We start from the raw sequence: 26,019 nt of genomic DNA, 5'->3' as shown, positions 1-26,019 counted from the left end.
GGGAACACAGGCAGGCTGATGCCTGTTGGGGGCAAGCGGCTGACATTACGGGACGTCAGCGCCCGCTCCCTCTTCAGACTGGCTTTTATTTCCCAAGGAGAGAGAAATCATCCCATGGTCGGCAAATGATTTCTGTCCCCTCGGCCACATATTTGTATTTAAGGGAAAACCCATAAAATGGCAAAATATTAAAATTACCATATGAAAGGACAATTTTCTAAACGATTTGGGTTTCGTTCTCCTGAGGGTAATCAATATTTTATCGTTTGTTAATAAAAGTTATGTTTTATTATATTTCAACTTTATCAGTGCACCTTGCAACTACACAAATTAGTTTCCTGTTCAAAAGGTCCTAAGCAAACCACCATGGGGTGTATTTTGCATTTTTGGGATATTTTGCAGAAACAGCACTAGGAATTTTAGGAAATTGAACAGAGGAGAAATGCAGCTAAAGCAGTGGTGACAGTTACACTACTTCCCAAAATAGTTTATTGCAATTATTCTTGCCAATATTGCACGGTGTCTAAGACTGTATTAAGCCAACAATTGGGGGTCTGCATCCATTGTGGGTCTGTATCCATTGGGGGTTTGTATCCATTGTGGGTCTGTATCCATTGTGGGTTTGTATCCAGCTAGTGCAGAATGTTTTGATTGCAAGTGAAAACATACAGAACCTCTCTTGCCTCTTCTAATTGAAACTGACCTTTGTTACCCAGCCTGTATTTGGAAAGGCTCCAGTTCCCCAATTTCATTCCTTCTTATGTGCTGTTTGTCACTGAAATCGCTGTACAGGGTAGATGATGATTGCTGTTGGCTTTGCAAAAGTCCACAGTATGGAGTTTGTGATATTCCCAGTTCCTTCACCTCAGGTGTGTTCATGATGTGGTTAATCTGGACATCAAGAATAGAAGTGTCTGCTGATGGGCTGTTACTTTTCCTGGGTCTTTACCACCACTGAAGAAGACTGTACAGATTGGAGACAGACTAGTAAAGAATTTTGTAGACTTTGGCTCTGCTACTACCTGGAACAAAGGAACTTGCTTTCCCCAGAGTGTTTATTGCCCCTGGAGCTAGTTCGCATCTGCTGTGTGCATGTAGAGGTTTGACCTATCCTATTACTATGGTCCCTTTTTATAATCAGTGGTAATACTGACAAATTGTGTGTGTCCATGGTTAGCATCCACTGTATTAATTGGTCATCATTAGTTTAACATTTGTGCTTATGTGTTGCCTGAGGAACAGGTACCCAAAGTGACCTTTGGAGAGATGTTTCCTTTCTCACAGCAGTTTTTGTCTTAAGGAAAGTCCTTTAAATTCCATAGATATAAGAGGAGGGATCACATGGATTGGCTTACTTCTGAAGCGCTGGTAGGACAAAGGTCAGTTCATATGTGATACATGGGCAGGGGTTGAATACGGCTCACCTCTAGTTTCCCCAGATAATGGTAGATTCGACTCAGGTTCTTTTACTCCAGTAGCTGGGGAGAAAACTTCTCAAGCAAAGAACAGGGTACAAATGTTGTGGTACGGGTGCCGGACGACTCACCGACAGTCGGGATTCCGTCATTACCCCAGTGTTGGAATCCCGACTGCTCCCTCGTGGGGGTCCACTACCCCCATAGAGGGATAATAAAATAGGTGGCAAGCACAGTGAGCCACTGTGCCCGCAGCATGGCGAGTGCAACGAGCCCGCAAGGTTCTTCGTTGCGTTCCCCCTGCATTGCAGTTGGGATTCCGACATCGTGCTAATGACTGTCGGAATCCCGACTGTCGGTGTGTTATACTACACGCTGTGGTACAACTGCTTCAGTTTTATTCAACGATAGACTGACATCGATTCTGTGCACTTCTCTTGATGTGACTCTAAGCCAGCTCCCTTACCTTCATAACATACATTACTCAGTAACAATAATGCCATAGTGATATAATTTACCCCTAATCATGAGTCCAATGGATTGGTGATACTACTGCATCACCCTGGGTCCACAGCCCATTAAACATTAACAAGCCTTCTTGAAAGGGTGTCTCGGTTGTATCAGTAAACTTCATGTCCCTTGTCATCAGGAATTTAGGCCCTTCTACCCCTATGCTGATGAGCTTTCAAGTCTATGCACAATGAGATACTTTTGGTGACTACTGGTGGCACTGCTGGATGATATCAATGGTTACCAACATGGCAACCAGTATGTAACATCTGGTGGGAATTTTTACTACACCCAGCTTGACTCGGCAGTGTCAGTAATCCACTACAAACAGAATATAAATATTATGCAAAAGCAACATATCTGAATAAAACTCTGTTACCTGAGTATAATTATTTTCCCAGATTCCAGAGTTCTGAAACTTGACCTGTGCACAGGGTTTATTATGTTACTGTGTCCACCCAACTTCTCTTTCCAAGGGGAATGGAATAAGGGCAATATGCTTCCCCTTTTGGGGCCCTGGTTTCCCGGTGGTAAAGTGCACGGAGTACCTGGTGTGTAGTTGCCAGCTCCAGCCATACGCTGCCTCTCAGAGGCAGTCTGCTTCTCCCTCTTCCACATGTTGCGCTAGTGTGGGCGCTTTCACGTTGCCGCACTCAGCCACACCTCTGTCACTGCCAGCCCCAATGCCTGCAGCGCCTCTGATCCTTCCGCCTCTCCATATACAGACACTCCAGGGCCAGATAACCACCACCTCTTCTCTTGCACGCATGCCTTCCTGCTGTCTTCTCCTGCTTCCACCACTGCACTCCCTCAACACCTTCCTCCTCTTCCTGCTCTTTTTCGTGCCTCACCCTTAGCCAATCTTCCTCTTGCTCCCCTGAGCCTGTCCATCAAAGTTCGCCATTCGAGAGGCTGGTGGAAATACTTAACCCCCTGTCATCTGTCTGGGTGACACAGGCTGTGACCTTAGTGGTTGGCCACCTGATGGGGTGCCACATATAATATGCATATCAATGCAGATTTATATAACCATGATATTGGCCGTGTGGGTCTCTCTCATTAGACCATTATTAGAATAGTGATGTTATTGTGGAGGTTCATATAAGTGATATCAAGAAAGAGGTGTTAAATCTTCCACTTGCACTTTGATTTGAAAAAGAAAAAGGCCTGATTGGAAAACCCTGTTCTAAAAAGGTCCTTTGAAAATGTACTTTCAGTGGATGGTGTCATATTGGCCTTGTGTTGCTCTGAGATATTTTATATAACCTAGACAAGCACAAACATATGGAGAGGCATTATGGCAAAAGCAGTTTTTTTTTTTAAACCAAGCAATCCTGTGGTGTGGTGATTTAGTCCCTGATAAGACCGTGAAAAGGTAGACACCAAATTATTTTAGGCAGGTGTTTTGGTACTTGTGAAATAGCACCGCGCCCGGCTACGCTACGCTTTCAGCATAGGCTAAGCTACGCTGTCAGCTTAGCCCAAGGGCTGCCTAGCGTATTTAGCGTAGTGACAGCCCAACGGCTGCCTAGCGTAGTTAGCGTAGTGACTCCGCGGCAGCCCGGCTCTGTCCGCAGCATCCATGGCAAGCCTAGTGAGCACCTCTCACACAGCACCAGATCCCCTGCGATGGCGGATGGCGGCGGAGAGGGGATCATGCGGGCACTGGTGGAGAGGCTCTCCATCTGTCTGAGAAGCAGGTACATGTATTCCGCGTCCGCTCACAACGCTTCGGGCATAGTGGCTCGCTGCGCTCGCCACACTTTATAAAATCAACTCCACACCGATGTGGATAGTGGGGGTATGAACAGGTTGGGCGGATGCGTAACGCGTCCCTTCACGGGGCTCGCTGCGCTCGCCACGTTTCAGGCTGGCATGGATAGTTTCAGGAACACATATCTGACAGGGACGCTGACTACGCTGGCTACAGGAACACTACGCTACTTCTGACAGGGACGCTGACTACGTTTAATACGCTAGCGTGAAAATTACGCTACTTCTGACTGACTACGGTAACTATGCTAGCCGCGCGAACACTACGCTGATTGTGACAGGGCCGCTACGCTAACTACTTAACGGGCGCCATGCATTTACACAAGTACCAGTGTTTTTATTGCAGTTTCTTGGTTAAGTGCCTTCTGTTCAGAGTGGCTAAAGACAGTGGTGATCCCAATATCGTTTACTCTATTGATTCCTTTCATAATTGTAGAGGTCTCTCTTCAGAAAATAAGAGCAGATTTAGTGGGCCTGATTGCAGCTAAGTTATTGGAGTTATTTTCTAGAGTACAGTAGGTTTACTTCTGTCAGAACCTCAGTGTACCATCCTCAAACTAATGGCTTTGTGGAAAGATTCAATCACACACTGAAATTCATGTGGAGCAAGATTATTGAGACACACTAATGGTGGGATGAGCTTCTTTCCTACTTGTTATTTGCAGTCTGGGAGGCTTCTAGTGTCTTGGTCCCATTTGAGTTTTTCTATGGGAGGAAGCCAAAAGGGGGGTAACTGAGGAGTCAATAGGGCTAACTGAGTAGTCATCTAGCAAATGGTGTAGTCGCATTGCCCTTGTTCGAAAATCATGGGTTCACAAGATTTTGCATGGACTTCCACAAAATCATGCAATCTCAATATTTTACACCTACCCAAATGCCAAGGGTGGACAAGCTATTGACAGGCTAGTCTACCTCTAACCTTAAAGAAAAATAACTTTTGCACGGCTTATGGCTTCCTCTCCAGATGCCTATAGTGGTTCATGAGGATGGGACTTAGTTTCCATCTTCAATAGTTTCATTTATATTTCTTAGATTCTATTTTTCTTAGATTATATACAGGGTTCTAAATGTAATGTATAATGGACAAGGTTGTATTGAGGGGCATACTAGGGGTGGAACTTTTTTTCGGTCCCCTTTCCTGTGCCTACTCACAAGTTTTCTTTATTCTAATAGGATACCCATTATACAATGTAATTAATGTATATTACTTTTTTTCTTCCTTTGGGGTTGAAACCACTATTCTAGATTTTTTTGTTACTTGTAATATATTTTTATTGCACATACTGTTACGTATTAAAGGTTCTTAAATTTTACCGGGTGGATAGGGCTCTCTTCATAGGCTTTTCACCACCCTCTTACCACTACATGACTAACAAGGTACCCCTAATAAGGTACACTTCATCCTTGATTTACAAGATTACCGTAAGTATTATTTTACACATTGCGATCTCCTGAAATTAGCACCCTCCTGAGGATTACTCCTTATTTAGAGACTTCTCTCTCCTTCCCTTAAAGTAGGGCACCCACTTGGTGAACCTCTCCCCCCTTCTTGGGGGGTTGACTTATTCACTTTCCCTAAACCCCATGTTCCTTATCCCCCCTCACTTTCCCCCCTCCTTTTTACCCATTACTTTATTAGACTTTATTGTAGCCTCACACTTCTTGGACTTACTTATATAGCATCATGTCACTTAAAGTACTTTCATTGAATGCCAAAGGTCTCAATACCCCTCACAAAATATCTCTACTACACCAAGCTATGCAATTTCATAAAGGAGACATTGTTTTAATTCAAGAAAACCATTTCAAACACAACTCACATCAGTGAAAAACCCAATGCCGACCTTTAACTGTCAACCTAGACACTGTCGAACTAATGACCTTTCGACCTTTTCCCATGTCGACCTTTTCCCATGTCGACCTAGACCCATGTCGACCTAGACCCATGTCGACCTTTTCCCATGTCGACTTAATGGTGTTGACCATCATGCTGTAGACCAAATGACCGCATCCCCTTTGAGGCAGATAAGGTGGAGAAGTTGCCCAAAGCAATCATTAAGCTTCTGACCATCATTTCATAGACTGTGCTAGGCAAACGACAGAAGATGATCCTTTGGCCACCCTCTCCACTTTTTCTCACTGCAAGGCTTGATACATCTCCCCCTGTGTAATTTAGGGGCAGATATACTAAGCCTTGCAGAGTGATAAAGTGGATGGAGAAAAAGCGCCAGCCAACCAGCTCCTAACTGCCATGTCACACACTGTGTTTGTAAAATGACAGGAACTGATTGGTTGGTACTTTATTTCTTTCCTCTGTATTACTCTCTAAGGATTAGTACATAGGCTCCTTAATCACCAGCTTGATGCTGGTGATGTAGTCAGTTATATTATTTGCACTTGATAGACAGCATATAAAACCTACATAAATTGTTTAGATTAAGTGGTCTTTTGTGTCATATATTAATATGTAAGAAAATACAGAAGTGGGCTATTACACTTAACATCAGAGAAGCACACGTAAAGTCTTTATATTAATGTGTTTTTATTAGGGATGTGCACTGGCCTCTTTTCGCGTTTTGGGTTCTGATTACCTTCAGGTTTTGGGTACTACTGGGTTTTGCCAAAACACCCCCTCAATGTTTTGGTTTTTGGGTTTTGGGTTCTGATTTTTTTTTTTTAAGAATTATACGGCACAGATTTTTTTGTTACTTGTAATATATTTTTATTGCACATACTGTTACGTATTAAAGGTTCTTAAATTATACCGGGTGGATAGGGCTCTCTTCATAGGCTTTTCACCACCCTCTTACCACTACATGACTAACAAGGTACCCCTAATAAGGTACACTTCATCCTTGATTTACAAGATTACCGTAAGTTTTATTTTACACATTGCGATCTCCTGAAATTAGCACCCTCCTGAGGATTACTCCTTATTTAGAGACTTCTCTCTCCTTCCCTTAAAGTAGGGCACCCACTTGGTGAACCTCTCCCCCCTTCTTGGGGGGTTGACTTATTCACTTTCCCTAAACCCCATGTTCCTTATCCCCCCTCACTTTTCCCCCTCCTTTTTACCCATTACTTTATTAGACTTTATTGTAGCCTCACACTTCTTGGACTTACTTATATAGCATCATGTCACTTAAAGTACTTTCATTGAATGCCAAAGGTCTCAATACCCCTCATAAAATATCTCTACTACACCAAGCTATGCAATTTCATAAAGGAGACATTGTTTTAATTCAAGAAAACCATTTCAAACACAACTCACATCAGTGAAAAACCCAATGCCGACCTTTTAACTGTCAACCTAGACACTGTCGAACTAATGACCTTTCGACCTTTTCCCATGTCGACCTTTTCCCATGTCGACCCAGACCCATGTCGACCTAGACCCATGTCGACCTTTTCCCATGTCGACTTAATGGTGTTGACCATCATGCTGTAGACCAAATGACCGCATCCCCTTTGAGGCAGATAAGGTGGAGAAGTTGCCCAAAGCAATCATTAAGCTTCTGACCATCATTTCATAGACTGTGCTAGGCAAACGACAGAAGATGATCCTTTGGCCACCCTCTCCACTTTTTCTCACTGCAAGGCTTGATACATCTCCCCCTGTGTAATTTAGGGGCAGATATACTAAGCCTTGCAGAGTGATAAAGTGGATGGAGAAAAAGCGCCAGCCAACCAGCTCCTAACTGCCATGTCACACACTGTGTTTGTAAAATGACAGGAACTGATTGGTTGGTACTTTATTTCTTTCCTCTGTATTACTCTCTAAGGATTAGTACATAGGCTCCTTAATCACCAGCTTGATGCTGGTGATGTAGTCAGTTATATTATTTGCACTTGATAGACAGCATATAAAACCTACATAAATTGATCAGATTAAGTGGTCTTTTGTGTCATATATTAATATGTAAGAAAATACAGAAGTGGGCTATTACACTTAACATCAGAGAAGCACACGTAAAGTCTTTATATTAATGTGTTTTTATTAGGGATGTGCACCGGCCTCTTTTCGCGTTTTGGGTTCTGATTACCTTCAGGTTTTGGGTACTACTGGGTTTTGCCAAAACACCCCCTCAATGTTTTGGTTTTTGGGTTTTGGGTTCTGATTTTTTTTTTTTTTAAGAATTATACGGCACACATAGGGGCATCCATCGAATTATACGGCACACATGGGGGCACCCATAGAATTATATGGCACACATGTGGGCACCCCTGGACTGATATGGGACACATGTGTGCACCCATGGACAGATGCAGGACACATGTGGGCATCCCTGGACTGATAAAGGACACATGCGGGCAACCCTGGACTGATACAGTACACATGCGGGCACCCCTGGACTTGTACAGCACACATGCTCGCACCCCTGGACTGATACAGCACACATGTGGGCACCCATGGACAGATGCAGGACACATGTGGGCACCCCTGGACTGATAAAGGACACATGGAGGCACCCATGGAATTATACGGCACACATGCGTGCTGTCTGAAATCACCAGCGTGTTTGAAAATGGCACAGACCGCCGGGAACTATATATCCCCAGGTCTTGAGAGAATCCAACAGCGGGAAGATGACGTTCGGCCTCGTTTTGGACTCGGGGGAAATGGCGGCGACCATCGAACTCCTCGGATCAGGTAAGTTCGGGGGGGGGGGGGGGTGTTCGGGAAGGAGTACTTTAAGGGAAGGAGAGAGAAGTCTCTAAATAAAGAGTAATCCTCAAGTGGGTGCTAATAATAAAGCTTAAACTTAATCTTGTAAATCAAGGATGAAGTGTACCTTATTAGGGGTACCTTGTTAGTCATGTAGTGGTAAGAGGGTGGTGAAAAGCCTATGAAGAGATGTATTCAGCAAACAAAGGAGGAAATACCTCCCGCACATTACAGGTATCATGGTATCATGGGGGCCTCCGTCACCGCACCGGGATGCCAGCCGCATATGTTAGTACATAACATATGCACCGGCATCACGGCGGCCAGGCGGCGAAGGGTGGTGATGTATATTACTACATCCCGCCCTCTATCATTTCGCTATTGCATCCTACAAAATGATAGACAGAATGTGATTGGTTGCTATGAGCAAAATCAACTATTTCCATTTTTCGAAGTTTTAGTAAATTTACCCCCAATTCTGCAAGATATGAACATTTTGCTATCATCCTCTGATCACATTAAGCAACACTCATCATCTTTCTAATGTGAACTCTTAAGACACACGACATTCCTTTTTTCCATATGTACTGTAGTTAAGGATTGCGGTGACACCTGTTTGCCTATTTGCTTTTGCCCAAGTCGACACAATACAACAGATTGCAGGGAAAAAAAATAGAAATGAAACCAAAATCTTACACTATAATCACCCTCTCCCCCTAGTAAAGTGTAAAGTGTTCCACTTAGCTGTTGATTGCATGTGATTATAGACATTTGGAAGGGAAAGACAGCTAAAATGTTCTAAAGCCATTTATTTTGCCAAGACATTAGAGTCATTACGCTGTGTTAAAAGAGCAATGCTTCTAAAGACCAAAGGGAACTAGGCACTTATGTCTGGCAACAATATTGTATAATTTATGTCTAATATACATATAGTATAGTATATAAGATTTAAACTTCAGGTACCAGGTAGGGGAACTTCAAGGATATCATCAGAGACTGGTTCGTTGACAGCAAAGTGTATATGCAGGGTTGCCGGATTGGCCGGGAGGGTCCCGGAATTCGTGTCCCCCTCCCGGCCCCCCGGAAAGGTGGACAATCCTCCCGGATTCTGCCTCACCCTCCTGATCTCTCCTGCAGCTGCCCGGCCGTATCATTGAATTACCGCAATTCGCGGCTATTCGCCGGGAGGGAGGGGCTAAATATGCAAATAGCACCAAATAACCCCCCCCCCCCTCCGCGAGGCCCCGCAAATCGGGGGATTTCCAGTGCTGGGGGCGGTGCTTGATGACGTCTACAGACATGATGCAGACATGATGCTGACAGACTCCTCTCCGGGCTTCTCCCGGATAGGAGAATTTAAAAGTAGGCAAGTATAGATGCCTATCATGGCCATTACCCCCAATAAATACATTCTATAGAAAGTGTAGACAAATGACCAGTCTTTATCCTACTGTATATAATGTAATGCTAACGCTGCTCCTCGCCTCTATGTGGGGAATTCAAGTGCTGTGCTCGGCAGTGTCTGTCTGGTGAAGCAATTCAAGGTTGAAGCAATTCAAGGTTGCTCCATTCAGGTGCACACAGCCCCTGGCCCTAACATTTCTGTTATGTTGTCCTGTCATTTGGATGTGCTGGTAACGTTGCTCATTAATGATTCTTATTTTGCTCCTGTCACTTATTTTCCCCAAATCAGTCAGAGAACATGAGACTTCCCGATTATGCTTCATAAAAGATTTGATTCTTTCAAGGATGCAAAGCTGTAGAAAATTGATTTTTTTTAAACCACTTTAGAATGTTGTGCTGTCGGAGCATGTCTGGGCATTCTGGATTTGTTATGCTACAAACTTTTTAATAGTTTAATGTGATACAGTACTATGGATTCCTTCTTTACTCCAGGCCAATTCTTCTATGAAATAGAATAAAGTCTGCCCCATACATATACAAATCTTGCACAGTTTTTCTCTTCTCATCTGATAAAAAAAGACAGGAAAATTATATTGGCTAAATGTCATAGAAGTGCAGAACCAGAGGTGCCGATTTAGGTTTTTGCTGGTGGGTGCTCAAGCCTGTTGAAAGGCTCAACAAGCAAATACAGTGGCCCAGCATTGGGACTCTGGAGTTACGGGCACATGGGTGCTCATTAATTCTTGTGGGTGCTCGGGCCCTTGAGCACCCACAGAATCGGCACCTATGTGCTGAACTTTTGTGCGAGTCTGCCTGTTAAAGCAGCAATCAAAGGAAAGACTCGCACAAAAGTTCTGTACCTTCAAAACTTAAGAGGCAAGTACATTTAGCCCTATGGGTCAGATGCCGTGGAAAATGCGGGATTTTTAGAGGGGGTTTCCAAATGTAATCCATAATCACCCACTCTGCAGCACATTGAAGTAAGTATGGGAGTCTGGGGGAGCAGTAACAGCCCTGAAAATTGGTCTTTATATACACTGGATACTGTATGGAGTACAGTATTAATATTTAACTGTACAGATTATAGGCTGTGGTCAGGAAATGTTTAAATATATCATAATAAATACACAAATATAATAGAACCAGTACTGGACTTTCTAAGCTCACAATCTCCCACTTCATGGTAATGCTTCTGTCTCTTCCTCTTGACTGCTACTTTCTGGTCCATTGCAATTTGTGAGAGTTCAGATCCACAAACACAGTAAATGTGGTAGAAGAAGCTGGCACACTGAGCACATGCAGCAGCCCTGATCTGTCCCTGAAACTGCATGATGTGGTGGTGGCTCTATTGATCATATTATATACCAGCTACTTTAAGGAACTTGTAAAGAGGAGGGGGTTTTCCGGGCAACCAGAACCCCCATCTCCCCCCCCCCCCCCCCCCCCTGAGGGTGTAATGGTTAGCATTACTGCCTCACAGCACTGAGGTCATGGGTTCGATCCCCACCATGGCCCTAACTGTGCGGAGTTTGTATATTCTCCCCGTGCTTGCATGGGTTTACTCCGGGTACTCCGGTTTCCTCCCACAATCCAAAAATATAAAGGTAGGTTAATTGGCTTCCAACAAAATTAAACCTAGAATGTCTGTGTGTGTGTGTGTGTGTGTGTATACATGTGGTAGGGAATATAGATTGAAAGCTCCACTGGGCAGTGACTGATGTGAATGTTCAAATATTCTCTGTACAGCACTGCGGAATATGAAAGCGCTATATAAGAAACTGTTAATAAATATAATAAATAACTGTAATTTTCAAATCCAGCCTGTAATGTGATAGTTAGGAGATGATTAGCTGGTTGCTTATTACTCTCCACTTTATTACTTTTTGTGCATCTGGCCCATACATATTTTCCAACATGACCCATTCAAGGAGGGATAAAATGCTCTGTTCCTTGGTAGTGGCAGTTGCAGAGGTGGGGCTGAACACAGTCCACAATTCATATAGGTGGTCCATGCCAACTGTCACCCCAAACACTGCCAAACATTGCCAACAATGACTTATTAGCAGTCGGTGTGGCCTCCCTATTTGAATTTTGGATTGTGCTGCAGTCCCACCTCTTGCAACTGCCATTGGCAAGGAAGTCGAGGAACAGAGCATTTTGTCCCTCCTGGAATAGATCATGTTGGGAAGTATGATATGTTAAATTATGGACAGTTTAGGTTATTTGAAGGAGTAGTAAGGGGCCTATTAATCATCACTAATGGGCTCATTATTAAGAGCCCAATTCTGACACCATTTGCATCCCAAAAGTAATGCCAGAGAGGGTTAGATAGTGTGGGAGATTAGGTTTAGGCACTGTGAAAGGGGTATAAGATAGCTGTAATGCCACTGGGGAACAAAGAATGAAAGTAACTTAAAATAAAAAGACATTGATTTATTAAGGTAACTGTTGTTGTTTTCTCCTATTAATATCACCCTATAATCCGTTCTCTTGTTGTTTCTCAAAGAAAAAAATGTTTAAATTTTTTGTCATGTATGTATCCACTTAACATTTAGCTGCCAAAGACATTTTATTTCTGTGTTTAAAACATGGTGAGAAACCAGCAAAGGACACAATGAATATACATAATTAAGAAGGTCAGAAAGTCTCTTGACGGAAAGAATAATAATCAGGTCTCGGAAGGAAATTCACACTTCCTTGCACTGCTTGTCTGGCAAATAGTACAGCTATAGATTGCTGGCCAGAAAACCAAGTTGCAAGAAAAAATGTGCAGTCATTCATGGTTCCTCAATGAATGGGTCTTTTATGAGTTTCTCTAAAGAGGAACTAGCGTGAGTGGATAGCAACAGGGAAATAATAACAGGTTCTACTGTAGCGCACAAAATACCACCTTCTCAGAAGAGGCACCTGGCCACAGCAAAAAAGCCAAATTGTTACTTAGTAAATAAAACTTTGGAAAAACAAATTATTTCAGTGTACAGATAAATCTTCCAGCTGCTTGTGGTTTATCAGTAATGTAAAATTTAGGTCACAGTTCCGCACACTCTGAGATTGAGCATATATGCTGGGGATCAGAAGAATATGGTACAGTATTTGGAGTTTTCTATCATTTGGAATATTAGCCTACCAAAGTAAGAGATACTGTAGTGGGGATGACACCCAAGTCTAAACAGGAAATGCATTGATGTTTCATATAGACATAATGGGCATCTCACTTAAAAAAAAAATCCCACATGTCACGTGCGATTTTCAGCCAAAAAAGGGGCAACTTTTTTAGACAAAGACAGAATTTGCTTGCGATTTATGTAGATTTTTAGTAATGGAAATGTGCATTATTTTAGACGTGTGTTTTATTTTTAGTAATGCGAATGTGCAATTTTTTCAGTAACGGGAGTGTGCAAATTTATGTTAAATAATAAATAAAAAATTGGTATAAGGTCCCACCACCCCCACACCGAACATAACCTGCCAGGGCTGATCCTGGTTCCCCAAATACATAGGAAAATTAGTGGGGATCCCCCATATTTAAGAAACCAGTTCCCGGGCTCTTAAATCAATCCTCATCCAAAAATACAGGGGACAAAAGACTGGGGGTCCCCCGTATTTTGGAACTAGCACCAAGCTCCAACAGCCAGTGGTGTCATGATTCAGCTGGGGGACACTTTCCATACAAGGTCCGACATTAAAACCATAACGTCTGTGGCTGGTCAGCCCAGACTGGGTTCCTGGGGGAGTGTAGACCCACCCATTAAGGGGTCCCCCCCCCCAAGCTTCACCTGTCCAGGGCTGAAGCCTATGGCTGTCTCAGCCACCCCTGGGCTGTGGTTGACGGACTGATTTTTGTGGTGTAAAAAAGAGGGGTGATTGATTGGTGTTTCAGAAACATACTGGCAGGTTAATTGACCAAAACATTGCTCCACTGGGGGGCAGAGCCAGATTAAGGTCTAAATGGGCCTGGAGCTGAAAATTATCAAGGGCCTATTATGCGCAATAATAGGGGTTGTGGCTAGCACCTAATAATGTGGGGGGCGTGACCAGTGTTCTGTTTGGGTGGTCTGCTCATGGGTGTGTCTCTATTTGTGTAAATACTTTCAACTAATTATATATATGCCTGGAAAAGGCAGGCGGCTGGCATAAGAAAAATGCAGGCAGATATATTGGCGGGTAGGGATGGCCATCGTTACCATTGCCATCGATGGCAATTGTTCAACTGGCCATCGATAGTGCTTAACTATGCAATGGATGACCATCAATATTTTTATATTGGTGTCGGGGGCGGAGCTATGCACTGTGTCCCGACACTTTGGGGGGAAAAAAGAAGCAAAATATTGTTTTGCTATTCCATCGATGGAGGGAAACCATCTGGTTCTCCACCATCGATGGCAAAAATATTCAACATCGGCCATGAACCATCGATGTTTTTTAATCATCAATGGTCGATGGCCATCCCTATTGGTGGGTGCACTCCAAAGGTGCACCCGCAGGATGACGATGTCCTAAGATATTTGCGGGGTGAGGCAGCACTCCAGTCATAAAAAAAATACTGAAAGCTGGAACTTGGTAGACAACATTTCAGCACCTTTTATGTTTACCACACCATATACCCCTTATACAAATCATGCAACACAATAGTAACCCCCTTATACTGTACTTTCCTCTTACACATTATGCCACATGGATTGAGCAAAAATACACACTATACCAAACAGATTGAGCAATAATGCACAATATGATTCATAAATAGGGGCATTGCGCGCCAGAGGCGCGCATTAAAAATTTACACCATCTTGCCCATTACACGTTAAGCCACACACCATAATCTCCATTACGTATTATGCCAAACACCATGCTCATTGCCAGGGGTTCCATGCTCGTTGCCATGTGGGATTACATGCTCCTTGCCAAGGGGGAATACATGCTAGCGGTAACTGGGGGACAACCGCCGCCGGGCAGAAATTACAGCCATTGACAGCCGGGCAGAGAGCTGGGGGCTGCCCGGCTGTATTCAGAGCACTTCATGTCCCGGGTATTTGAAATAATACACCTTTCACATGAGAAAATGCGGGGATTTACCCGGGAACATGGTCCCAGGATCATGCAGGGACTGGCCCCTTTTACACCAGCTTAGTCCCTGCATTTTCTTATGTGAGCGGGAGAGAAAACCACCCTGCCCCCCTTTAAACAACCAGCTATATCTTTGGAACCAACTGACCCATTTACATGTAGGCTTCAAATGATTTTGGTCCCGTGAAACTGGGCCATTTGGTTCCACAGAAATCTGTCCTCAAACAACATGAACAGCCATGAAATTACATTTCAGAAATGAAAAAATATAGGTTTACCCGCAATATCTCTAGAACCAATGAACCCATATGGACCAGGTATCATATTGAAGGCTCAGCGATTTGGGTTCGACTGTAATCAACCATCGAGTTTCTGTGATGCCGGAGGGGGAACTGGCAGTCGTTGGAACCGAGTGGAGGTCGGAATTAGCGGGTCCCATGTTATCCTATGGGGAAAATGTTCCAGTTTTGCCTGGTGGTATCTCCGGTTCCCTGGGGGCTACTGACACTATTTGGAGAGTGGGCCTGGAGCTGTAGGTTCATCAGGCCCATTGTTAATCCGGCCCTGCTGGGGGGGGGGGGGGTTTACAATATATATATATATATATATATATATATATATATATATATATATATATATAGTATATTTGAAGTATGCAAGCACTGCGGTTTATGTGTGGTGGGCTGTATAAATAATTGATAATAATAATGATAACAATAATAATAATCAAAAAGTACAGTTCAGTAAATAAAAAAATAAGAAATCTGTACAACTGCGACAGGTGCATAGTTTGATTTTCTATAATAAATAAGAAATTACCTAATGAAAATAATAGTAAGAAAAAAGTCATAATACCAGGAGACTTTTACTGCCTGATATAATAAATGTGGTAACTTCTCCCGAAACCTATTCAACAGCACCTCAACCATTTACCATGTTCATAAATGACCTCAAAATATTTTTTTGTTTTTGTTTTTAGGTCAGAAGTCCTAACCTTATATATTTCTGTCACTTTTATATTTTTTATTTGTATTAGAATGTCATAGAACATGTGCCAAATGCTCTGGCCCAAAGTCAACAGATTGCATCCAGTGCCAGAACCAACTAACACTGGACCAGGAAAGCAGGATGTGTGGGGTTAAAGGAGATGCCAACTGCCCCCCAAAGACTTTTCTAGAAGATGACTTATTCACATGCAGTTCTTGTGATCAGACATGTGAATTATGTGATGGTCCTTCACATGAGAATTGCCTTACTTGCTCTGTTCCTTTTTACCTACACAGTAAGTACCAGATAAAATGCTACTATTATAATACTGTACATTCAAGGCCATGTTATGTTTTACATCTAGTAATCAGGTCGTTCTCCTGCAGAGGTTTGGTTACTTAAATCTTGTTTTTGCATAGTAATGAAAAATTACTATATGCTTCCCTGCAGGGCTACCATCAGAAATTGTGGGACCGGCACTAACAAAATTGGGTGCCCCCCCCCCCCTCCTATTGTTACACAAAATATTTTAGTCAGATGCTTTATATTAAAAGGTTTTTTTTTTGTCATTATTTTATTTTCTATAATATTAGTTACAGCCTGCACATACAAGATCAGCAGGCAATATTGTTACAGCCTACTCAGAGAGGCTCCTGACTGACTGCTGCCTGTAATGTCTGCTGCCCCTAGGCCTCACCGGCCTAGTGGCAATTCCGGCCCTGGGTGAGGGGAGAGAGAGATATTTCAGGTATTAACATTTGAAATCGGCATATGACAATTTGTGTCAAAAAAATTCTCCATGTGTGTTTGTGATAAAGTATTATCAGACCTATTTTGCAGGACTTCAATATATTACTTACTGCTAGTGTGCAATAGTTTTATGAAAAACCAGTGTTATTATGTTATTAATAGAAACAATGTTACGCTTAGATACTTTAGGTAGAAGTTTCAGTACTGCAATAATGGAAACACTGGGTGAAATTTAATAGGATGAGAGATTCAGAAAATGAGAGATTTGGGAAGAAATCTCCAGGTTTTTTTTAAAGCAACAGTCATGTACACTGCAAAATCAAATTGGTTTTACAGTGTAAATGATTGCCCCTTTAAAAAATATGGAGATTTCTTTCCAAATCTCTCACTTTCTGAATCTCTCATCCTATTAAATTTCACCCACTATTCAGAATAAGGGAAAAAGCAGTACAATTAAGGGTAATTATTCCTCTGCAATCCTCTATTTTCTGCTCTGTTAGTGTATGTCCATTATCTACTTTGCGGGCATAGATCCTGCCTTAACATTACAAAGAGACTATGACAGTAAATTAAATTGGAGTAAGTAAGTGGTAATTAATTCTTGATTACAATACCATCTCCCATCTGGAGTGCCTGAGAATGAGCAGTGTCCCTTCTAAATCACGCATGTTTCTGTGCAGTGCGGCTCCACCCCTGATTGGGTACTTTACTGCATCCCATGTGTCCTGGACAGAACTTCTTGTGTGGGTTTCAGCTCAATTGCTGAGAACCGTGTCAGACTACAGTGCCTGTGCTGCGACGCTACAGATGAGTGTGTCGGCTGAGCTTTGATTCAGTGACCTATGGTCACGTGATCTCTGACCTCTGACATACGTTTCGCTAGTTCAGCTTGTTCAATGGTGCCAGTGTTGCTGCTGATCTTCATAAAATAGTAGCGGTTTACTGATGATCTTATTCAAAATGATTTAATTGGTAATATATTCAGCAGTGCGGCTAGCAATGAGTTAAGGTTTATTTTTAAATAATGGGCAGATGATCATCTGTTAAGATTAATATAGAAAATAGAAAAATAAAAATAAATAGGAAATTGTAATGTGCAAAATTAAAATGTGGATCTCCTATTTAATTATGAGATAATTATCTGCTGTTCATCAATGATATCTTGCTTGTGAAGTGATACAGCTGTGGCTTTGTGATTATGTTCAATGTACAGTCGGAAGTAGATTAGGCCGTAGGTCTGCAGTCATTGGGAATTAATGCATGGTCTTGTGGTCTAATGAGTCCAATCATTTTGGTGAAATCTATCTCAAATACCACACCATTTTATAAATGTACGTATTGTGTACATACTGCACGATTTGCTGAAAATAATTGATAATATAATGTCAGTGAATGACTTGGTAGCTGGCTTCTCAGGTGTTATTAAACTCCTCAGTAAACTATATGTTTCGGCACACATCACACTTTGTAAGACTGCTACTTTCTTGTCTTCTTCCACACATTTAGCGTCACAGTACAATTCCACTTTTTCAATATATGTAGATCAGTCCTCTATTGCAGGTCTGAAACTAGGATTTCTGGTGCCAGGGGCAAACAAGTAACTTGGGCTGCGGGTGCCAGTGCCTGCTCGGAGCTCCTTGGCAACCAGTAGTACAAGTATTTCTTAGTGGTATTAATGGTGTGCACTGCATGCACGCGTGGCAAAAGAGGGCGCAGTCATGTGCCGTGAGGGTGTTTGGTCATATAAAACTAGGGGAGTGGCTACATGACTATAGGGGCATGGCCACATTATGCCACACATGTAATGAACCTTACACATTATGCAATACACCGTTATGCCCTTTACACATTATACCACAAGCCATAATGCGCATTACATAATATACCACACATCATAATGCCCATTAAATATTATGCCACACACCATAATGCTTATTACATATACCTCACACCATAATGCCCATTACATATTATACCACGCATCATAATGCCAATTCCACATTATGCCACATGCCGTAATGCTTATTACATATTATACTAACACACAAAGCCATAAACCAAATTACACCAACATACACATGTCATGACTGGGGAACACATGTCATGACTGGGGAATGGTGGACCCAGGAGTGACCTTGGTGGCTAGCTGACTACCAATGGAAACAGATCTCAGAGACAAGTAGCAATAGTGAAGGAAGTTTAGTTACACAATGAATTGATGGCACAGGTAATTGCTTTGAGGAAAGGTAAGTTTTAGAGTCTGAAAAGTCTTTGGGGAAGATAGTAAAAACAACTGGTGCTGGGAGAATTCACCTGGGGAACAAGGTCGGACACTTGGAGACGAGGAGAAGAGTACTGAAGCTGGATGGATTAACCAGGAGTACTGAATTTCGTCATGGATATAGACTGGTATGAACAGGCAGTCTTGAACCAGTTAAAACGGTTACTTACAAAAAACTAAAAGGCAATCCAACTGCGAGGATAACATAGAATTTTGAGAATCTCCTTGAAGAATCCCAGAAAAATGGTACCATCACTAAAGATGAAAGAGACTTCATAACCAGAACCCACCACTCCCACCATCTACATACTCCCCAAAATGCACAAGGACGAATCCAATACACCAGGTTGACCCATCATTGCAGGAACCAACAGCCTCACCAGCAATCTATCAGCCTTTTGTAGATCATCACCTACCACCTCTGGTACATCAAACCAAGTCTTATCTTAAAGACACCACAGATGCTTTAAACAAACTAAGGACCATCAAACACAGTGAAAACACCTACATGATAGCAGCCGATATTACATCACTTTACACCATCATAGACCATCACAACGGGCTGCAATCCTCCAAATGGTTCCTGGACAAAAGCAAATATTCTCCCCAAAAAATTGACTTCCTTTAAAAAAATATTGACGGGGGCGTGGCCTGACGGGGACGGCGAGCAGACGCATCTGGGCTAAGCTCCGGCGATAACCCCTCCAAAGGGCAAATTACAGGTGCCTGCTGCTCCAAACTACCCTTCCCGGACTGCCCCTACCCTGCGGCATCTCTGCCCTGCCGCCTTGAGTGCGCCCAGGAGCCCGGAGATACATTTTGCGGCTCTCCGCAGGTTGAGGCCTACCTTCCGACGGAGCCGGGACCTGGAGTTGGGCTGACAGCCGGGATCCGAGCTCCGTGAAGCGGAGCGCGGGGGTACTGCCCCGGGAGCGGCGCGGACAGCACAGACAGGGGACCGGACCACCCATCTACCCTGTGAGCTCCCCAGCGGCTGCCTGGCACCTCCCCAGACCGCAGAATCCAGCGTGATAGAAGGTGAGGGGTGCTGTGGGCACCATTACACAGGCACACTAACGGCGGCCATCTTGGCGGCAGCTCCTCCCTCTCTCCCTCACTCACTCATTAAGGAGCCTGTCACAGCCCGTTTCAGGCTACAAATAAAACACTGGGGACCAGGCTCTGCTCTGGGCTTATATTAGGAAGTGCAGCAGCCACCCTGCCAGCACCTGGGGCACAGTAAACTGACAGTTATATCCAAAGTGTACCTTGCTCTTGGAGCAGGGCTGCCCTCTTGCAGCACATCCTGATCTGTCCTGTCTCACACAATATAACACAGGGAGGCTGCAGACTTCTATGGCACTCTGCCAACCATATAAGTTGTGAATTCCTACAATTTGGTCTCCCTGCCTCTGCTGCTCCCTCTGTCTCTTAATTATCTGCCATAGCTTACTCAAACCAACAGTTAAGCCAAGCCCTTCAGCACCATCTTGTGGCCTATGAGCAGAACGCAGCCTCCTTCATGTGATATGGCTGCCTGAGAAGATGTCCTGATCTATATGCAAATCACCTGGACATGTAACCAGCACAGTGTACGGCCTGTCAATACCATTAGCGCCTTCTTTTATCTGATCCCCATCTGTTAATCAAATCCCATTATTAGTACGCCTGCCGACAGAACTATGCCTACTAAACGCAGCAAACTTCCCAAACCAGTCCCCCAAGTGGCTTTTTTTAAGCCCTCCCCTGCAAGACCCAAAAAGGCGGGCGAGGATGGACAGCAACCTCCCAAGAAGAACCTCCCTAGCCCCCTGGGGCCAGCCCCTTCTCCGCCAGATAATCCCACCACGGGCACTAATGTACTAGATGATAACCAAGCGCTTACTGTTGGCTCTATGAAGTTACTCCTGTCACAATTTAAAAAAGATGTAACAGAGGAATTTAAAGCCACGCTTCGGGACTGCCAGAAAACAATTGATGACCTCGGAGAGCGCACTGACCATATTGAAACTAAAATGGGTGAAGTCGTTTCCTCTCATAATGACCTAATATCTTCCCACGAGGCCCTAGAAGCCGAAGTCGCCTCCCTGCGAGATAAAGTCTCAGACCTTGAGGACAGATCAAGAAGGAACAACATTAAATTACGCGGAGTCCCAGAGACGATTTCAAACAGTAGTCTGAATGATTTTGCTGTTAAGATCTTTCAGAAACTTCTCCCCAGCAGTTCCAATACAGATCTTCTGATAGACAGGATCCACAGGCTGCCTAAAGCAAGAGGCGCCCCGGAGGAGGCCCCACGGGATGTCCTTATGCGGATACATTTTTTCCATGTGAAGGAGGCGATACTTAAAGCGGCTAGACCATCCGAGGAAGCCTCCAGAATACTGGGTTCTCTCCAAATCTTTGGGGACCTTTCGCAGGCTACTCTGGCTAAGAGACGTTCCTTCTATCCCATAACTGCTGCTTTACGTAAAGAAAATATCCTATACAGATGGGGATTCCCCACAAAACTGCTTATCAACAGAGATGGATCTACTATTGTGCTATCTTCTGTTGATGACGGGAAACGCTTCCTCTCCACATTACTTCCAACAGGCTCTTCAGCTATGCCATCACCTGAGCGCGGACTCCAGCGGGACTGGTCTGCATCAGGGTCTGATCGTTGACGGTACTACTGTTTTAAAGCTGAATTAAGCCTACATGTTAAGCAGCTTAGAGTACAGTTTTTCTTTGTATTCTCTATTGTTGGTGCTCTAATGCTTTTCTTCTTATCACATTGACAGGTTGCTGCTACCCCTCTGTTTTATTTGTTGTTCTGATTTACTTGTTTATATCCTCTGGCCTAGGGAAATTATCTCCTGACAAGTAGTCCACAGGCTTTGCCTCCCCGGGCGCCCAAGATGGGCCTGCCGGTCGAGGCAAACCCCCGAGGTTAACGGCCGTTCTCACTATGTGCCTTGTTATATGTTTTAGACTGGTTACTGTTCCGGGTGTGAGTATATCCTCCACTGTCCCCCACGCCCCCTATGTGTGTCGCCACGGTACGGCGTCCAAAGTTACCCCCAGATGGGGGCCCTTACATCCCCTTCCCTTCCCTCTTACCTCTCTTTTCCCCTTTATACTTGAGTGATGTCTCCTCATGTCATAGTTGGTACAATACACAGGTATGCTCTAGCCTAACCTACTGTCTGTCTCTAACGGTTTCAGCTGGTCCCCAACCAATCGATAATGGTTAATGTTATATCCATTAACGCCAAGGGCCTTAACTCCCCTAATAAGAGGAAACTTGCCCTCAAATACTTTCATAAGCACAAAATACATATTGCTGCTGTTCAAGAAACACACTTTATAGACTCAGCTCCCCCGCTATTCTATGATAGAAACTATCCACATTGTTACATGGCCAACGGCCCATCCAAAAGAGCAGGAGTTGCGATTCTTATATCGCAACACTGCACATTCTCCCTCACGTCCCAATACTCTGATCCTGAAGGTAGATTCCTGATTCTAACTGGCTCTCTTGAAAATCGAGAAGTGACCATTGTGTCCTGCTATGCCCCTAATACGAGGCAACTCCCATTTTGCAGAAAACTCTGCTCCAAGATTCAGCAAATGCTCAGAGGTGCCTTGCTCCTCCTGGGCGACTTCAACTTGGTCCCAGACCCTTATATAGATAGCACGCGTGCCCGGTCCGGGTCCTCCAGTCGGCACCGCAACCCCTCTAGCGGTCTCCGCCAGCTTCTGGCGGAATACGACCTCCATGACATTTGGCGGATCAAAAACCCTTCAGTAAGGGATTATACCTTCTATTCCCATGTGCATGGCACTTATTCGAGAATTGACCTCGCCATATCAGATAAATGGTCTTTAGTTTCCTTTAAGAAGATTAAAATTCTCCCCAGATCTTGGTCAGACCATTCCCCGCTATATATTGAATGGGACATATCAAGTAGGAATACGACCCCTGGCCCATGGCGCCTGGGACGCCATAGTCTTATTCAGCTGGAGGCTCAGCAGGCTATACGCTCATCAATAGACCACTATATACAAGAGAACTCCTCAGAAGACACTTCAACCTTTAATCATTGGTGCGCCCTTAAGGCAGTTGTCAGAGGATCAGCAATCCAAATAGCTGCCAAACTGAAAAAGGACTATAAGAAAACTTTATTACAAGCTGAATTGGAGCTTGCTACCTTGGAGGCAGCCCATAAGTCCAACCCAGCAGATAAGTCTATGTTTAAACTTCTAAATGAAGCAAGGGATAAGGTGAACAGCTTCTATCTAGCAGAAGTTCAACGCAATGTAAGCAAGCTAAACCAGAAATATTATCAACTAGGGAATCGTGCAGGTAGAATGTTGGCTAGGAAATTAAGAGGAAAGAGGGCAAAAGAAAAAATCCACTTGGTCTTTTCTGATCGGGGCTCAAAAGTTTATGATCCAAATGAGATAGCCAACGTTTTTTCAGATTATTATTCAAAACTATACAACTTGAAAGATGATCCGGACACTTGCCAACCCCATTATGAAAAGATCAAAAGATTTTTGAATAGAATCAATCTACCAGAGTTGCCAACGGAGACCTGTTTGTCCCTTAACGCACCTTGGTCGTTAGATGAGGTCCAAGCCGGTATTGATTCTTTACCCTCTGACAAAGCCCCTGGACCAGACGGGTTCCCGTCCAATTTCTATAAGACCTTCAAAGCCCAACTATCCCCAGTGCTCCTCAAAGTATTCAATGAAGCCTCCTTATCAAAACAATTCCCCCCTGAAATGCTAGAATCCCGTATCATAACTATCCCTAAACCAGGAAAACCCCAAACATATGTCCAAAACTACAGACCTATTGCGCTCCTTAATTCTGATTTGAAACTGTATGCCAAATTAATTGCTAATCGTATAAGTCCACTACTTCCTGCCCTTATTAAAAATGACCAAGTGGGTTTTGTCTTGAACAGACAGGCCCCGGATAATACACGTAGGGTGCTGGGGGTTATCGAATTCTGCTCGTCAAAGAAAATCCCCCTTTTAGTTCTGTCATTAGATGCCGAGAAGGCCTTTGATAGGCTTCATTGGGGATTCATGCAAGCAGCCTTAGAAAAATTTGGTCTCAATGGCCGAATACTCCATTCAATCTTAGCTCTCTACTCCTGTCCTTCTGCTAGGGTGCTCACAAATGGCTGCATCTCTTCAGGTTTCACGATTTCTAACGGCACACGTCAGGGATGCCCGTTGTCTCCCCTGATCTTTGCTCTGGCGGTTGAGCCTCTAGCTGAACACATTAGATGTAATGACTATATCAAGGGCCCGGTAATTGGGAATACATCTCATAAAATTAGCCTCTTTGCCGATGATGTCCTTCTGAGTATCTTGGACCCTGAGGAGTCCTTGCCTGCTCTCCATTCGGTGTTACAAGAATACTCTGAAGTTTCATTCTATAAATTAAACACTAGTAAGACAGAGGCTCTTCCTCTAGGACTCCCCCCAGAGACTGTCACTAGACTAAAAGCAAAATACGGCTATTCGTGGCAAACACGATCACTGCGTTATTTGGGAATCAATCTAGCGCCAGAACACTCCCTTTTTGAATGTAATTATGACCCCTTGTTGAGGGCCTTTGCAGAGCTGACTGGGGACTGGATGATGCACGACGTTTCATGGCTGGGGAGAGTTGCGGCAGCAAAAATGATCCTCCTCCCGAAGCTGATGTATTTATTTCGTTCCATTCCAAGACCCCCCACCAAAAAACTGTTCAACAAATTTAATCAACTCTTGACTAAATATATCTGGAGAGGGGCTAAACCTAAAATTGCAAAGAAGATATTAAGTCGATCTAAAACAGAGGGAGGCATAGCCTATCCTGATATTGAATTATACTACTCCTCCTGTGCGTTAAACCAGGCCAGGGATTGGTTCGATCTTAAGGACCCCAAACCATGGGTCCTGCTGGAGAGTACATACTCCCACCCCACACCTATCGCAGACCTGTTATGGCTCCCTCCAGATGAAACAAGGAAAATCTCATCCTCCTGCAAATCCATTAAAGCAACCCTAGATGCCTGGTATAAAATGACAGCCTCTCTAGAAAAGATAGACCTACCGGCTCCCTTTCTATCACTTAATGCTCTTAAATCTTTAATCCCCAATTTGCCGATAAAAAGGTGGATCAACCAGGGTATAAACACAGTGGGAGACCTATATGTTGAGGAGAATTTTGTATCCTTTAAATATTTACAAGATAACTTTAATATTCCCAAACAGGACTTCTTTGTCTATTTGCAAATTAGGAGTTGGCTACAAACTCACCTAAACACGCCTTTTAAAAAACCAACTTTCCCTGTCTTTCTTAAAACTAGGGTGAGTGATTATTCACATAAAGGTGGTATTTCGTGGTGGTACTCCCACTTGCTTTCCACTCTTGAAAGGTCTAAACTGAAATCTCAATCCTTATGGGAAAGGGACTTGAATGTAACCTTCAACGAGGAGGAATGGGAGAGTATCTATAGATCCTGCTTCAGGATATCTCGGTGTATAAACCACTCTGAGATGTTCTTCAAGCTCATTCATAGGGCCTACTTCACCCCAGCCAGGCTGCATAAGATCTGGCCTTCATCCCCTAACTCCTGCTGGAGAAATTGCGGTAATACCGGGGACATATTCCACATTTTCTGGGCGTGCCCACGCCTGCGGCCTCTCTGGGGAGAAGTCTTTCAACTGATAAGCTCAATATTAAACCACCCCGTTTCCCCTGACCCAGCTATGGCGTTACTCCATGTTTTTCCAATTCAACTATCAGCGGCAGATAGGTATATTATGGGTCATGTCCTTATAGCTACCAAGGCCAGCATCGCTAAATTATGGAAATCTGATATACTCCCGTCCATATTGTCTATCCGGAATAAAGTACATAGCCACTATGTATACGAGACTGCCGACGCCAAGTACTCCTCCTTCTCTAACTCAATAGTTATTAAATGGCTTGGCTGGTCCATGTATATGGAAAATTCCGGTCACTCAACGGTACACATCAGTCCTCCTGATCTGAATATACTATGCTCACAGTAGACTGGGGCTAATTGAATTGCGTTGAAATTGAAATGAAATGGATTAGCAATGTTTCCTTGTAAATATTGATGCAGACTGAACTATCAATGTATTGTCCTGATTTGATG

At 43.6% G+C, this 26,019-nt stretch overlaps 1 protein-coding gene across 1 annotated transcript in view; it reads left to right on the top strand.

The window, feature by feature from the left end:
* LOC146072534 (proprotein convertase subtilisin/kexin type 5-like) overlaps nt 1-26,019 on the top strand; it is a 75,174-nt gene that overhangs the window by 32,480 nt on the left and 16,675 nt on the right. The window contains exon 11 of the mRNA XM_083179760.1: nt 15,869-16,114. Within this exon, the coding sequence (XP_083035886.1) occupies nt 15,869-16,114 (246 nt within the window). The remainder of the gene's footprint in view (nt 1-15,868; nt 16,115-26,019) is intronic.

The sequence above is a fragment of the Crinia signifera genome, chromosome 4 (genome assembly GCF_055691185.1).
Source record: "Crinia signifera chromosome 4, ASM5569118v1, whole genome shotgun sequence".
Lineage (NCBI taxonomy): Eukaryota > Metazoa > Chordata > Amphibia > Anura > Myobatrachidae > Crinia > Crinia signifera.
The sequence above is the reverse complement of the archived record's forward strand: the minus strand, read 5'-3'. Positions and strand labels throughout refer to the sequence as shown.